Source organism: Schistocerca cancellata, chromosome 1 (genome assembly GCF_023864275.1).
Source record: "Schistocerca cancellata isolate TAMUIC-IGC-003103 chromosome 1, iqSchCanc2.1, whole genome shotgun sequence".
Classification (NCBI taxonomy): Eukaryota; Metazoa; Arthropoda; class Insecta; order Orthoptera; family Acrididae; genus Schistocerca; species Schistocerca cancellata.
Window position 1 is genome coordinate 287,208,181 of NC_064626.1, and position 17,264 is coordinate 287,225,444.

A 17,264-nucleotide genomic window follows, 5' to 3' on the forward strand; every position below is an offset into this window, starting at 1 on the left:
GGTTATTGAAAAAATGGTCCAGATGGCTCTGAGCACTATGGGACTTAACTTCTGAGGTCATCAGTCCCCTAGAACTTAGAACTACTGAAACCTAACTAACCTAAGGACATCACACACATCCATGCCCGAGGCAGGATTCGAACCTGCGACCGTAGCGGTCGCGCGGTTCCAGACTGTAGCGCCTAGAACCGCTAGGCCACTCTGGCCGGCGGTTATTGAAGATAAACGTACAAATTGACCTTCAAATGCATCCCCACTCCACCACAGGTCAGGATTTCTAGTATCTTATTCATGGCACTCCCTCCTACCACTGAACAAAAATTTGCGATTGCATGAATTATTTCCCACATTCCACCTTTTTTCGTCTTCATTGACTGGCCTTATTACGCGACCGGTTTAATCGGGCACATAAAAGCTATAACTGCTGTCAAGTCTTTGAAGTACACACTCCACAAAAAGTTAATGGAATCCAGATACTGATGGCTTCTGTTATTCATGCATCGATGTGTCTGATTTTCTATAGATGTTGTGCATAGGGCCTTAAGATGACATTAATGAGATTCCCAAACTGGTGGTCTAAATAAAATAACTTCTGGAAACATGCCGGTGTGCCGTATCTACTATGGATCAACATAAATTCAGATCTACATCTACATCTACATAAATATTCCGCAATCCACCATACGGTGCGTGGCGGAGGGTACCTCGTACCACAACTAGCATCTTCTCTCCCTGTTCCACTCCCAAACAGAACGAGGGAAAAATGACTGCCTATATGCCTCTGTACGAGCCCTAATCTCTCTCATCTTATCTTTGTGGTCTTTCCGCGAAATGTAAGTTGGCGGCAGTAAAATTGTACTGCAGTCAGCCTCAGATGCTGGTTCTCTAAATTTACTCAGTAACGATTAACGAAAAGAACGCCTCCTTTCCCGAGTTCCTGAAGCATTTCCGTAACACTCGCGTGATGATCAAACCTACCAGTAACAAATCTAGCAGCCCGCCTCTGAATTGCTTCTATGTCCTCCCTCAATCCGACCTGATGTGGATCCCAAACGCTCGAGCAGTACTCAAGAATAGGTCGTATTAGTGTTTTATAAGCGGTCTCCTTTACAGATGAACCACATCTTCCCAAAATTCTACCAATGAACAGAAGACGACCATCCGCCTTCCCCACAACTGCCATTACATGCATGTCCCACTTCATATCGCTCTGCTATGTTACGCCCAAATATTTAATCGACTTGACTGCGTCGAGCGCTGCACTACCAATGGAGTGGTCAAACATTACAGGATTCTTTTTCCTATTCATCTGCATTAATTTACATTTATCTATATTTAGAGTTAGCTGTCATTCTTTACACCAATCACAAATCCTGTCCAAGTCATCTTGTATCCTCCTACAGTCACTCAACGACGACACCTTCCCGTACACCACAGCATCATCAGCAAACAGTCGCACATTGCCACCCTATCCAAAAGATCATTTATGCAGATAGAAAACAACAGCGGACCTACCACACTTCCCGCTGTGTCCGACATTGGCTTTTTAACCAAATGAACTCCGCACCAAGTAAACACTGCGTCGAAATAAACCTTTTATCGCACTGGCGCCTTAAGGTAAGAAAACAAAACAAAAAGGAGGGGGGAGGTGCAGGGTTGTGATTAGATAGCGGGAGCGGTTCACTGTTCGGCGCGCCGCAGCCGCGCGCCAGACGCTGGCGTCACCTACTGATGACGCCTCCAGAGCCGAGGCTGTGGGCTGTGGCTGTGGCGTGACTCACGCCCGCTGCAGTAAGGCGTTGGCGCGACCAGTAGGCGAGTAGCAGCAGCAGAAACTCCTCAGTGAGCGCGTTCCTCCGTCACGTTGCAGACGCAGCCGCAGCCGCCGCCATGTCGCACCAGGTGACCATCACGAGGACCACGACCACGACGACCACGTCGGCCATCCTCATCAACACTGGCTACATGCGCTCCTGGAGCGGCCTGCTCAAGCTGTGCCAGACGGTGAGTACGTCTGTCTTGTCCAGCTCTTGTACTCACTACATTTCTCATGCCACAACCCATGCATTTTTAGTGGCTCAGCGGTTCATTGATAAAGTGTCAAACTACCAACAGAAAGGTCTCGGTTCGATCCGGGGGCAAGCCTAAGATTTTTGTCTCACTTCTCATTTCTTTCACCAATAGCAATGGGAGAAGCCGAGTTGCAATTTACTTGAAACTGACTAGGTACATCAGTGTAAAGGTCGGAGGATAACAACAGCATACCAGCTCTAATATGACCACGACTAGCAAAGGACTGTGGTGATCACAGACGTACATACTAGGGCTTACATATTGCCGGACTTTATTGTTTAGACGTAGGACGTCCGCAACTGTCAGTGATATTTTAGTACGTCCATCCTTGTGATCGATGGTCCGTAGGACTTGGGCTGTTGACTTACGTAAGAAAATGGCATAGGTGCAGCCGTCGTTTTGATGTTATTTTATTAGATAGCAACCAGTTTCGGTGACTCAGTACACCATCTTCAGACCTTAGCTGATGCTGAGGGGGTGAACTCCGCTCTTATACACAGTCCCATCAGTGGCCAACGTATATGAACTGGCTTCCGTAGAATACCTGTTGCAGACACAACATCGCTGTTAAAATATTCTACGGAAGGCAGTTCGTAGAGTTGATCACTGATGGGATTGTGTATAAAAGCGGAGTTCACCAGCTCAGTATCATCAAGGCCTGAAGATGATGTGTTGAGTGGCCAGCAGATTTGGCCGAGCGGTTCTAAGCGCTTCAGTACGGAACCGCGCGACTCCTACGGTCGCAGGTTCGAATCCTGCCTCGGGCATGGATGTGTGTGATGTCCTTAGATTAGTTAGGTTTAAGTAGTTCTAAGTTCTAGGGGACTGATGACCTCAGCTGTTAAGTCCCATAGTGCTCAGAGCCATTTGATGCGTTGAGTCACCAAAACTGGTTGCCATTTACTAAAATAAGTTAAAAACGACGACTGCAAGTTTTTGTTTCTATTACGTGTCAGTAATATAGTGAGTGTGGTTTTTCTCAGTGACTGGAGTGAAGAGGGCCGAAGCTGGCAAATTTCTTGTTGAAAGTGAGTATGACTGTGTCGGAAAATAAACTGTTTAAAAAACTGTTTGCCTTGAACGTTAGTTAACTGACGCCTCCAGTACGACCGAAATGCCGGTATTTCCACAAAGTGATATTTTCATTGCATCGCAGCACCAGTCAACACTACAAATTTGGTTATTCAGCCTTTTGACAGCTGGTCAAATTAATGTGACTGGATGTGTAGTATAGTGTAATTGTGGTGTTCTACAGCAAGCCCTGCATGACGCAAAGAGCCTACCAGTCCTGTCGTCAATGTTGTGCTGCAGTGCGTCACCTAGCCCTGGGCGCGCTGTTCTGCTGTGTGGCTCACGTGCTGTCACCACGTCCAGAGGCGCACGCGTTCTGTTGACGTGGAGCTGTAACTGGGACAACAAACAGCGCTCCCTTAATATCTGGCTCGCCTACTTAGTCTTCAGAGGCCCCTCCGGTAATAGCCCGCCCGCATCAGACTTATTTCTGCGGTGCGTGTTTACACCCGCCAGACGGCTGGCTCGCGCCCAGAGCAAACTCCCCCGCGAATGGCGGCCGGACAAGTTGCCCTTCTGTGCATCGCTTGGCACACAGGCGCGACTGAGAAAAGGTGCACGGAACAACACCTCACAATAAAGATGCAGCTACATCGCGTGACATACTTTTATGCACGTTCTGCATCGCAATGCTGCATCTTTAGTATTTCGATGCTGTGTGAGGACTAGTGGCCACTACTAGTCAAAGTTTTAATTATCACTCCAAAAACGTAATTAACTCTATTTTTAGTTACATGTCTGCAGTCGAACACATTCTCGCCTCACATTACTACAGGGTGGGCCAGGAGTCACGGTCGGAAACGTTTAATGTTATTGTATTGAAAGAAGATCAGTAACATCAAACAATTCCACGGTTGATTGTATTTAACCGAAAAATAGTCCAAAATTAGAATAACACAAAAAACGATTGTTCCTACATACTTATATATTTCAAACTCTCTCACTATATCCTAATCATCATTCTCGGCGCAGAGCTGGAGTCGCTGCCAGCGCAGAGTCGGAATCGCTGCCATGTGTGTTTGCTTGCCCGGCACAGGATTTCGAGACTAATCATCCTCAGGTGTTTCTGTCACCCAGATGTAAATATTTCGGTACCGCGAGCTAAGATACATAGCACACTCGTCTGTCGTCATAACCTTACGGTGACCTGCTGATGCTGGAAAACTCCAAATAACTGTTCGTACGAATCGCGTCGAGTGTTCATAACATCAGCACTTAATTCATTGATGCTGCCGGGCCTAAGTGAACAGTAACCTCATTTATTCATCAAACACACATAGAGGTTCCGAAAATTTTCATCTCCGCCGACTGCTTCCTTGTCAGTTTTGCTGGTGAGCGAAGCAATATGCATTTATGCGTTCAGTAATTTCGCTATCTTTGTCATATCTCTTTTGTCTTCCACTGCGTGGTGCATCTGTAGCAGACCCAGTTGGCCCTTCTTTCCACTTTCCGTAGATTACCTCCTGTCGGGGCTTCTTTTCTCTAGTTGCATCATATCTATTGCGCATTCCTTCCTGTTCATGCCCCCACACGATACGAAGACTTTCCTTAGTTGTGAATCTGGTTGCATATGCCATTATAATAAATTTTTACAACAGGGTCACCTTGGTAGCATTCACTGAACCACAAGCGAAACCACACGATCACATGCCGTTTTTCAGACAGTGACTCCTGCATTGTAATTTGAGTGACCTCTATCAAAAGACAGTCGTACTACGGGCAGGGAACGTTATGTTCAACCAAGAATACATTTCTTGAGTGGCATAACCACTAAACGATATCTTAAGTTACTTGAATATCTTCCGTCCGTGACTTTGGGCCCACTCTGTATAGTAGCTCGCTACAGGAGTTATAACAAACCCGCAGAGCCCATGAACGATAAAACTGGCTGCGTAATTTCGTTGTGATTCCTCATATATATACTCTCCGAATTCTTATTTGAAAACTCTTAAAGCTTTTCAAATAAAACGAACTTTATTAACATTCTACAGCTTTATTCTTCATGTCTATGTATTTCTTCTTCAACATAGTCACCCTAGCGACGAACACATTTCTCCCAATGAGAGACCTGTTTGTTGATACAGTCGCTGTAGAATTTTTGACTTCGTTCACGGATCCACAACCTCACCTGTGCTTGCATTGATTCATCACTATCAAAATGAAGTCCTCGAAGGTGTTCATTAAGTTTTGCAAACAGATGACAATCAAACGGGCCAAGTCGGGACTGTATGATGATGATCGATGATAGCGAACCCAAGACGTCTGATTGTTGCATATATCGCAGTTCTCGGCTGTCATGCTGGAGTGGGTGCGACGTGTGTGGACGAACTCTTCGAATTCGAAACACGGTTGCAGCACGCTGGTCCTCTCAGGCAAACATAGCTCCGTTACATACCTCCACGTTAGATGTTTCAGTTCAGAGCTCTCTAGCGGCAGTGCACTGTAAGTATGTAGACATGAAGAACAAAGATGTAGTATGTTGATAAAGTTTGTTTCATTTAAAAAGCTTGATGATTTTTCACGCACGCCCTCTTTATATACAGGATGAGGCAGCTAAGTCGTAACACCCCTTGTACCTCCACTACCGTAATAGATACAAAGATGCCGTTTGGACAGTGAATTGCAGGAACAGGGGCTACTTGAATACATCACATTTCATGTTTGTGCTATTTTTTATTACAGAGATGTCATCTTTGTATTTTTTTCAATGGAACCCTATGTTAAATTTTAGCGTAACATGGTGGGCTTAAAAAGACGGTTTCAAACATGTGTATGTCGTAATATTTAGGCGAATAGTTTTTGAGACACAGATATGTTCTCGTATCGTATTCGTCCTTCGAAGCGGCGTTGTCCGATGCGACCTTTCCTGTTGACCAATGAGGAACTTAACAGGGAAAGCGTTGCTATCCTGCTTCTCGATAACGCCGCAAGGTGACACACGAGGCAGCTGGAGAGAAGGGTATAAAAGTGCTGCTGGGGTAATGAGACATCGCATTTCCGTCACAGTTTCTTGGAGCAGACATGTACACCAACGAAGAAAAATTAGATATGCTTCTAGTGTATGGTGAAAGCAGGAGAAATGCTGTTAGAGCAATAAAGCGATATGGAGAGCTGTATCCTGATCGTGAGCGTCCTAGCGCCAGCTTCTTGCACGTATTTGCAAGAAACTACTTGAATCGGGATCATGGAAGGCCTTACAGAGGACAAGGCAGTAAACTGCAACTGGCGAGGTACGTGAAGAGGGCGTTCTAGCGTTGGCGCATAACGATCCTACTGTTTCGTCGCGACGTATCGCCTCGGAATGTGGTATCAGTCAGAGAAGTGATGAAATCTTCTCGGGCTTCCATCCGGGTAGCTGCGTCGAAAATCCGCGACATTTCGATGAGCGTCATTCTCATCATCTTCGCCAGCTACCCGGACGGAAGCCCGAGATTTCATCACCAGTATACACCGGGAAAAGCCTGCATTCACAGTCAGAGAAGTGTTCTACGCATATTGCACCGGCATAGATTTCACCCGTTTCACCTCTCATTACATCAAGCACTCTTCGGTGTGGATTTCCAACGGCGCCAGGAATTTTGCCGGTTTGCTCTGAGCACTATGGGACTTAACTTCTGAGGTCATCAGTCCCCTATAACTTAAAACTACTTAAACCTAACTAACCTAAGGACATCACACACATCCATGCCCGAGACAGGATTCGGACCTGCGACCGTAGCGGTTGCGCGGTTCCAGACTGTAGCGCCTAGAACCGCTCGACCACCTGGCCGCTCTCGCGGTTCTAGGCGCGCAGTCCGGAACCGCGCGACTGCTACGGTCGCAGGTTCGAATCCTGTCTCGGGCATGGATGTGTGTGATGTCCTTAGGTTAGTTAGGTTTAAGTAGTTCTAAGTTCTAGGGGACTGATGACCACAGCTGTTAAGTCCCATAGTGCTCAGAGCCATTTGAACCATTTGAACTACCTCGGCCGGCCAAAACAGCTACAGAATGACTTCCAAAAACATGGCGCATAACAGTCGGCATAGCGCCACGAGGAGCGTTAATTAACGTGCCACAGCGTCTCTGCGTATATTCTGTCTGTTTGGTGGGGAACTATAAAGAATATCCTCCAGCGGCCTGGCCACCGCCACGTGTTAGCGAATTAGCTCTGAGCGTGTGCTGGCCGCTGACCTCATTCGGCGAACACGTCCAGCGTGCACTCACCGCTCCGCCGTACGCTGACGCAAGCTGGTATATTTATAGCACGAATAGTAGTCTATGAGGGGACGCGCATGTGAGGGCGTTTCAGAATTCCCAGTGACGAATGCAGTGCAGTACTCTCCCTTAATTTTTACTGCTCTCTCTTGACATTCCTACATCCCCGCGCGGACGTAATTCAGGTAACGTAGCACCGCCCTAAGATATCTCATGAGACTGATGAGTTATAGTTTCAGTACTGAGACTGTTCAGCTCCAGTTGTCGAAAGTCTTTGATTTATTAACCACAACACGCTTCGTGACTACATTATTCCATTATCGAACTCTTAAAGTTGATATTCCATCAGGCACTATCAACAGCGCAAACTTGTGTTGTCAAACACACAAATCTCTTCCTTGAACACCTCATGATGGCGTATAACGCTCTCTCCAAGCTAACTTAGTTTGCTCAAAACAGTTAGGTCAGTCGCTGGAATTTATGTAATACGATCGCACGCCAGAGGCGTGAACGGTAAATCCTTTCATCATATCTTTCCTGGACGTACCGTAACACTTCTGCTGCCTACATAGGAAGAAAACCATGCACGCCCCAAGTACGTTTTATGACTAACAAATTGTATTCGACGCCAATAACTGTGTATGCCCTGCAGCAATTTACATAACATAAAGCAGTTGTTAAGCCCATTCATTAAATAAAAGTGTGAATTATTTAAACATATCCTCTCTAATCTGTCCATAGAACTGATTTATGATTAAAAAATTATCCCATGGTGACGCATGTTTATCATCCCAGTTTAAAAAGCGAGAGGAGAGAGAGAGAGAGAGAGAGAGAGAGAGAGAGAGAGAGAGAGAGAGGTGGTGATGTAACAATTACAGCGTTTATATTTCTTCTGATTATGACGCTGACTCCCTCCTTAAAAGCGTCTAAGACCGTCGCCGTCAACCGGGTCCTTCTAACACTCTGGGGGTTAAAGATATTTTCGATTGGTTTTCATAATATGCTGACGTACAGTATCTGGTAAGTAATTATTATTGTATGCTGTAACTTGCTACAACTTTGATCGTAAATTTTGTTGCGTAAAGTTACGTTCCTTCTTTATACATCACCATTGCTGTGAAGCTAGTGGGCGGTTTACTAATAAGAGAGATACAAAAGTTGACGGTAGGTAAAAACGGTTTACTACCCATGGTCCAAGGTCTCTTCCTTGCACCACTTTCATCATCACTTGTTAAATATTCAATTGCTCACCGTTTTTGTCTATCAGATATTACGTCCTATCACAAAAATATATTAGAGGTTTAATTGCAGCGTACCGTCCATTATTGTCTACAATTTCCCAGCTTTCTGCGCAAAACTCCAGACGCCACCGGACGCTGCCATGTCTGGCATTTGCGTGGTAAGTTCAAAGGCAGTGAATATACTGGAATATATTTTTTGCTGTTGACTTGTTTTCTTTGATAAGAAGTGTACGAACATTGACATATGACAGGAACAGACGTCATCCGTGATCAGGCAACGCTAAGTTACTGTATCATATTTACCACTTTCTTTATTAGCACATTGTTAAACCCCGTTCATCGTTCTTTTTCCAGCACGTCCTCTGCTATTCAATTCGTTGTCTTCTATACTTTGCATCAGTCCTCCCAACGATCGTTTCTTTTTCGATTTCTCCAGATTTTTCCTGCAGTCCGTTCGCCTTGGTTGCCCTGCATTTTCTATTTATTTCATTCCTTAGGGGTTTATGTTGCTATAATCCTGCCTTTCCCTGAACATTTTGGTACTTCCTTCCTTCATCGATTAATTGAAGTACTTCATCTGGTACCCAACGTTTCGTCGCAGTTACCTTCCTTGTGCCTCTGTCTTTCCAACACTGGTGTACGTTGTCACAGTATCCAAACACCAATTGAACATCAAACGCGTCTCGCCATTCCTCAGTACATCAGTATCCCACTTCCTTCCGCAGTGGTTCTTTCGGACGATTCTCTTGAACTTCAGTCTGCTCTTCATCATTACTAAATCGTGGTCTTAATCTGTATCTGCACCTGGGTAGGCCTTACAATACAGTATCTGATTTTGGAATCTCTGCCTGATGATGATGTAATCCAGCTGGAGCTGTTCACAGTAGGTCACTCTCTGCTCCAGCTTCCTATTCATGACAAATGTGCTCTCCTCGTTACATCATTTTCTGCTGTTGTGGCTATTACCTTATATTCGTCTGACCAGAAATGCTTATCTTCTTTCCATTTCATTTCAGTGATACCCATTATATATAGATTGAGCCTTTGCATTTCCCTTTTCAGATTTTCTAGCTTTCTTACTACGTTCAAACTCCTGACATTCCGTGCTCCATCTCGTAGAATGTTATCTCTTCGTTAGTTATTTCATCTTTTTCTCATGGTCACCTCCCCCTTTGCAGTGCTCTCCCGAGGATTCGAAAGGGTGGCTAATCCGAAATTTTTTGCCAGAGGACAGATCATATCATCGTGACACTTTTTTTTTTCAATTACAGGCGACATATCCTGTCATTCCACATAAATGTCTTTATTGCAGTGGTTTCCATTGCCTTCTGTATCCTCATGCTGTTCATAATTACTGATTCTTCCGACTTTTAGGGGCATTTTTCCATCGTAGGTGCAAGATAGTGTGTTGAACCTCTGTCCGCTCCTCCGCTCTCTTTGACAAGGTCGTTGGCAGAACGGTGGTGACTTATTAGGCGGGAAGTTTTCGGCCGCCATTGCTGATGATTTTGATTCAAAACCTAACCAGGGGCGACGTTCGAACCCGAGACCGCGGACATTTCGATTAGTAACCAGACACGCTAGCCCTACGCCAAGGGCACACATGCTACTTTAAAAACTATAAACCAGATGGCCAGATGTCCTGTACGTGTAACTTAATGAGCAGCGTGCTAGCTTGGGAGACTGGGAGGCGTTCCATGTCCCGACTGAATCTGCACCGGCCAGGTTGAGTACGGTTTTTAGTTTTTCACGCTCGTTTACCCAAATGCTGCGCTGGTCCCCAACTTCCGCATGAGAAAATAAACAGTCAAGTTACGATAATAAGCGGAACAAGTTAGTCGATTCACAGATAGATGGTTCAGCCGACTTCCGTTACTTAGGTTAACTGATCACTGTGGTGACAAGTAGGGCTATGGCCACAAATTTGAAATGAGAATAAATTTGACAAATCATGGAAATAGCAGACAATGTACAGTGGGATAAATTCTGGGGAAGAGAGGGCTGGCAAGATCAGCGGTCAAGACATTTCAAAAAAGATTCCATAAATTTGGACAAATCAACCTGTATTATGCAGGATTAGGATATCCCGTGCAATAAACATACAAAGAAGAGTTCCTTGTTGTCCAGATAATCCGCAGAGACTCTAAGTAGTTCCAGGTATTTAGAAATTGCTTTGATTGTATTGATCATTAAGCATTATCGACATTACTTTACTAGGCGCTGGAGCTTTTGTGCCTTTCCCTTCCTGATACTGAAACAGCTTGTTATGGAGGATCTATAGTATAATGTCAACTCTGAACGACGATACAAATCGGCATTTTTCCCATGCTCAAAACATTGCCAGAGATGAAAGAAGCAAAAATGAGAAAAAATGCAACTATGGCAGACTGTGGATTAAATCTTAACCTTAGGATTTGCAGTGTCTTTCTTATCCATCGAGGCACATTTCAAAAAAAATTGCAAAATAAAAAAGTTAATAAAATATGACTTGTTACAAATTAATGCTTAAATGCAGTTCAAATGATATGAAGATAAGAGTATTGCTCACTAAATAAATCGGGAGATTATCTTTGCCGAGGGGTTGTTGTGGCGATGCCCACTATTGTTTGTCAGAAAAAAACGTAGTGAGGAATTGCAACAAGGCGGGGGTGGTTGAGAGCAGTGAGATAAGGTTCAAAATGGTTCAAATGGCTCTGAGCACTATGGGACTTAACATCGATGGTCATCAGTCCCCTAGAACTTAGAACTACTTAAACCTAACTAACTTAAGGACATCACAGAACACCCAGTCATCACGAGGCAGAGAAAATCCCTGACCCCGCCGGGAATCGAACCCGGGAACCCGGGCGCGGGAAGCGAGAACGCCACCGCACGACCTCGAGCTGCGGACAGTGAGATAAGGTCTAAGGATGTAGTAGGAAATATAGTGGGTTATGCCACCATATGAGATGGTCTGTTTTGTGTGGGAACAGAAGCGATGTTTAGCCACGGAATTACAGATATGGATGATTTTCATAGCGTAATATGGGGTATGTCAGTTTATGACTCACATTCATAGGATGCTGTAACTAAGGAGACGTAACTTCAAGATGACAGGAATATGTCCGTATTGACGTGATAAGTACACTGCTGGCCATTAAAATTACAATACCATCGAGGTGGCGTGCAACAAACATGACATTCGCATGCTTGGACATGAAAGTTATCAGTATTTCTTTGTAACTGCACGATGTGATTAGCAGTAACGCTATCCACACTCTGAAAATAAGGAAACAGCATGCAGCGGGTCAATCGTTCAGAAATGGCATTTCATTGTTGGTCGTTTGTGGGAAAATAGTGTTCTTCTTCTGTAGTATATCTGTCTTACGACAGGATTCAACTAGAGGCCCTCAATCGTGTCCTATTCTGAGCATTTTCCTTTGTCTGTTTGTATGTTCATCCTTTTAGAATTTCATCCATCATTACGATTCTCTTCCTACCGCTTCTTCCCATTCCTTCCACTTTTCCTACAATAAGTCTTTCTTGCTGATAATTTCTGCACAGTATATGTACCAGCCAAGATTTTTTTTTCCTCGTTCTGATCACTTTCAATAATCTTCTTTCTTTTCCTGTTCTCTTCATTACTTCTTCATTGTCAAGTCCGTCAGTCGACTTCATCTTAAGCATTCTTCTCCATAGTCTCATTTCAAATCTTTGTAAACATCTTTCTTCTTTATTTTTAACTGTTCATGATCCATTGGATGCTGTAACTGTCTAGACTCCAGACATAACATTTATCAAATCTTTTACAAAAATCGAAATGTTTCCTTTGTCTTGTAATGAGATATTCCAATGAAAATTTCTCAGTAAGAGACATTATAAAGCAATGCGTAGAATATAAAGCTTCGTGTAATTTAAAAGTCACTACGAGAAAGCACATTCCAAATGACGGTGGCGCAAAATTTCTTTTTAAAAGCACAATAGTGCAAACCAGTTGATTAATCTGTAAATTTAGATTTACCTTTGATCATCCACCATCTAAAATAATTGAATATGGGACAGTATCAAGCAAGTGATTATGTTGGTTGACATCATTGCTTCATGATGCATGACCGATAAATCGAGAATAATTATTACGTAAGGCAAATAAATGATCCGTAAATTAATCTCAGGAGGATGCTAACTTGTTTCAAAGAAGAGTTAACGAAAAAATTCGAACAGCGCTCCTTCATTTTATCGTCGAAAAATCCGCTTTCAACTCATTCGGTCTCTGAAAAATTCTTAAAACACAATAACAATTACTTCCATAACAAGGAGATGAGGAAGGTAGATCATTTGAAAATATTTATTAACCAGCGAAGCTATGAGTTACACAACTTACGTTCTAACTCGAAGAGTTCACACTTGTGAAAGCTACATACATAATTATACAAAATCTGAAGCTAAATCTTATCATTTGTTACCAGCGACATAAAATAAGCCTTTAACAAAATTCCAGATGCTTAGTTGTGAATAAAAATGCTTTCTGTGATTACAAGAAAAAGGATTCTCAGATTACCTACTAAATAAAAAAAGAAATAATCTACAGACTACACTTATGATTTCATTGTCCTTGCTTGAGCCATACAGAAGCTTATATCACTTTAAAAAAAATAATACTACAAGTTCCACTGGAATTCTTCTATACGTTAGTAACTGCTTCACCTTTTCACATGCTATTTTCCCAGTAGATATCCTCCTCCTTATTTCTCGATAGTGTAGGATGCCGTGTCTGCGCTTTATCATTTCACAGTATTGCTTCTATCTTCGGTTGGGATCCCACGGCTGTCAAGCAGATACGAATTCGGTGATTTCAGAAGGGCCTTAGTCAACGCCATGCAGGACCTCTGCGGCTTCCCTTGACGCGACAAGCAGCGAGAGAGTTGCGCAGATAGTGGTGCCCAAAGGCAGCCACTACGATAGATTAACTCTGGGATATGAGTGTGAGGGGAACGAGAGGAGTTTTATGCGCTAATAAAGGATGTTAAATGTACCGAAAGACGGACGGAATGTAGATTACGAGTGACACAAAGAAAAACAGGAATTTTTGGGCTTTTTTTTCCAATGATTGTCTTCCACAGCTTGAACGTTATCGTACTGTTTTTTTTAGTCAGAATCTGTGTCAGACCAAGAAATACCGTATCTTTTGCTTAATACAGTATAATCAAGTTTCTCACAACAGAGGCCGTAAAAACGTTCGAAATTTTGAAAAAAACTTGCGGCCCATTTCGGGGAGAATACCTTGAGAAAGTGTATGCTTGATACAAACAGTTTTCACGACAACGAGAAACAGTTGAGAATACAGCTCGCCAACGTCGCCCGAGGACCAGCATGAGGCCGGCCAGAGTGGCCGAGTGGTTCTAGGCGCTAATGTCTGGAACCGTGCGACCGCTACGGCCGCAGGTTCGAATCCTGCCTCGGGCATGGATGTGTGTGATGTCCTTAGGTTAGTTAGGTTTAAGTAGTTCTAAGTTCTAGGTGACTGATGTCCTCAGATGTTAAGTCCCATAGTGCTCAGAGCCATTTGAACCATTTGACCAGCATGACTGAGGAGAATATTTGCGTTGTTCGCCAGGTTATTGAAGACGATCACCTACTAACAGTCACTGAAATCGGTACTGAGGTTGGAATAAGATGCGATAGTGCTAAGGCGATCATTGCTGACAACTTGGGATTTCGGAAAGTGCCCGCAAACTTGGTGTTCTGTCTTCTCAACCCCGAGCACAAATTTCGTCATCTCGAGGTGTGCAAACATCTACCTACAGGCTACCAAACTCAAGAGGGACATTTTTGGCACTGGACTGTAGCCTGCGATGAAACTTACGAGCACCATTACATCACGGAATCGAGAAAAGCAACATGGAATGACGCGAAAAGGACGAATTTGCACTCGGCAATGCAAAAAACCGCTTCTTCGCAGGGAAACTTCTTGCAGAAGTCTATTTTCATTTTAAAGGAGATTCTCAATGATTTTCTCCACGAATGTTTTACTGTGAACGCAGCACATTATTTTCAGCATTTGGACCAAAAAAACGTGCATATGCTCAGAAAAGGCGGGCATTTCCAATCCGGGGTGTGATCGTGTTTCATGACAACGTTTGATCCCACTCGGCTGCTCGGACTCAACAAAAACCCTTCCTACAGCCGGATTCATCGACGTGCGATTTTCAGTCGTTTGGACCACTGAAGGAGGCATTCAGAGGACACACATTTGATGGCAATGGCTCTGTCGAAGTGTTGGTGCGCAGTTGGCTGCTGTTGCAGCCGCGTTCATTTTAGAAAACGGGATCACGAAACTGACTGTCCGCTGGGTAAAATGTGTTTTCATTTCACGAGACTATATAGAAAAATAAGTTCGTGTGTGTGAATTTTTCTAAAACTGAAATAAACTTATAAATCAGGTTTCGGTTTGTATTTGATTCACCCTCTTATTTATAGGATTCAGAGTAAACAGTAAAATTTTTGGGGAGTCGATTCAAAGCCTTCAACCGTTGGTACATCCGGCTACGCACACCAGCTGCGTGGCGTCATCCTGGTGACGTCAGCGACTCCAGACGGGAAAAGGCTGCAGTAGTACGCAGATGTATTCGCAGTGCGTCTCACGAGAGCTGGCGGGAAACGGTGCTTACCTCAATGTTGGCTCGCAGCGCGTGCACCATCGTTAAGGCTGCTTACGTTACATTCTGGCAGCATCCTCCTCACATCGCACGTCGTGTTTTCTGACACACATTTTGCCGCAACCGCTTCCGCTAACAAATGGAACATGATGAAGGTGATGCCATACCTACACATCTATATCTACATTGTACAAATCACTGTGAAGTGCATGGCAGAGGGTAGGTCCCATTGCTTCAGTTATTATGGTTTCTTCCCGTTCCATTCACGTATGGAGGTCGGAAAGAACGATTGTTTAAATGTCTCCATGTGCGCCGGATCTTGATCTTATCTTGTACTCACGATCCCACGGGAGCAATACATAGACATTTGTATAGCATCTGTAGCGTCTTCATTTAAAGCCGGTTCTTAAAACTTTGTAAGTAGGCTCTCTCGCGATAGTTTGTGTCTGGCTTCAAGAGTATAGTTCAGCTTCTTCAGTATCTCTGAGACACTCTCCCACGGATCAAGTAAACCTGTGACCTTTCGTACTGCCCTCTCTGTGCAGTTTCAATATCCCCTGTTAGTACCATTCGGTAAGAGCCCCGCACATTTGAGAAATATTCTAGGATGGGTCACACGAGTAATTTGTAAGAAATTTCTCCAGTATTCCACCAATAAACCTAAATCTTCCAACAGCTTTACCCACGACAGAGTCTAAGTGATCGTTCCATTTCATATCCCTACGGAGTCTTACACTCAGGTGTTTGTAGGAGTTGGCCGATTCTAACTGTGACACACTGATATTATGGTAATAGGATAACACATTTTGTCGATTTGTGAAGTGCACAATTCTTCATTTAAACCAAGTTGCCGTTCTTTGCACACTTTGAAATCTTATAAAGATCTGACATATCTTTGAAGCTTCTTTCAAACAGCACTTCACTACAGATAACTGCGTCATCTGCAAAACATCTGAGGATACTATTAAAATCGTCTCCAAGGTCACGAATATACAACATTAACAACAAAGGTCACAACACACCGCCCTGGGGCACACCTGACTCTCCATGCAAGGTAATTTGCTGAGTCCTCCCTACCCACAAATCCTACCAAAACTGTCTGGTCTACGGGCTCTTGGTTTTTACTTGGCGTGGCAGGCGCCTGAAGACAGACGCAAACCATCCCGCGACAGCCTGCTTACAGAATTTCAAGAAGCAGCATGAACTCAGGAATCTGGGACCACAGAGTCCTAGGTATCACGCTCGTAAGGATACCGAGGACAAGATTAGACTAATTATACCGTGCACAGTGTTATTTAAGCAGTCATTTGGCCCCCGGTCCATGCCCGAAAGGAAAAGGAATAAACTGTAGTATATACACTGCGGAAAAAAGAAATTCGACACCGTCCAGAACTAGGTAATTTTATTGACAAGTGAGATGACAGGTAGTTCACCATTCTGGGCGAATGTCACAATAAATTCAGACCAAACGAAACACACACGTCACAAAAAAAGGGTGCCTAGAAAGTCTCATCAATACATAGTGTACCCCTCTGGCGGCAATGCGTGCGTGTGTTGTGGCCTGCAAACCATCATAAAGGTACTGAATGGCATCCTGCGATGGATTGTCTCAAGCGTCTTGCGCCATTTGTAGGAATTCGGCAATGGTTTTTGCAAGCCCTGGAAAACGAGTAAGTTCCCTCTTAATCGTGTCCCATAAGAGTTCTGTTGGCAAGAGATCTGGTGATCTTGCTGGCCAGGGCAGTTGTTGTACACCAGGAATAGCACGTTACGTCGCATCAGCCGTATGTGGACGTGCATTGTCCTGCTGAAAAAGCACATCAGCTTCCTGTCGAATATATGACAGTAGCATGGGGATAACAGCCTGTGTAATGTAGCGATCATTGTTTGATTTGCTCTGGAGAAAAAGCAAATGTGACCGCGAGATGTAATTGATGGCGCCCCACACCCACACTATGTGATCAAAAGTATCTGTACACCCCCAAAAACATACGTTTTTTCATATTAGGTGCATTGTGCTGCCACCTACTGCCAGGTACTCCATCTCAGC

The 17,264-nt window shown here is 44.0% G+C and overlaps 1 protein-coding gene across 3 annotated transcripts in view; it reads left to right on the forward strand.

Moving 5' to 3' along the window:
• Positions 1 to 17,264, forward strand: part of LOC126171440 (uncharacterized) — a 125,597-nt gene that overhangs the window by 67,230 nt on the left and 41,103 nt on the right. The window contains exon 2 of one of the 3 annotated variants that reach the window (XM_049920802.1): positions 1,877 to 2,004. In XM_049920802.1, the coding sequence (XP_049776759.1) occupies positions 1,891 to 2,004 (114 nt within the window). In that variant the 5' untranslated portion in view covers positions 1,877 to 1,890. Of the gene's footprint in view, positions 1 to 1,783; positions 2,005 to 17,264 lie in introns of those variants that run through there. The other 2 variants (XM_049920800.1, XM_049920799.1) reach the window with 2 other exon arrangements.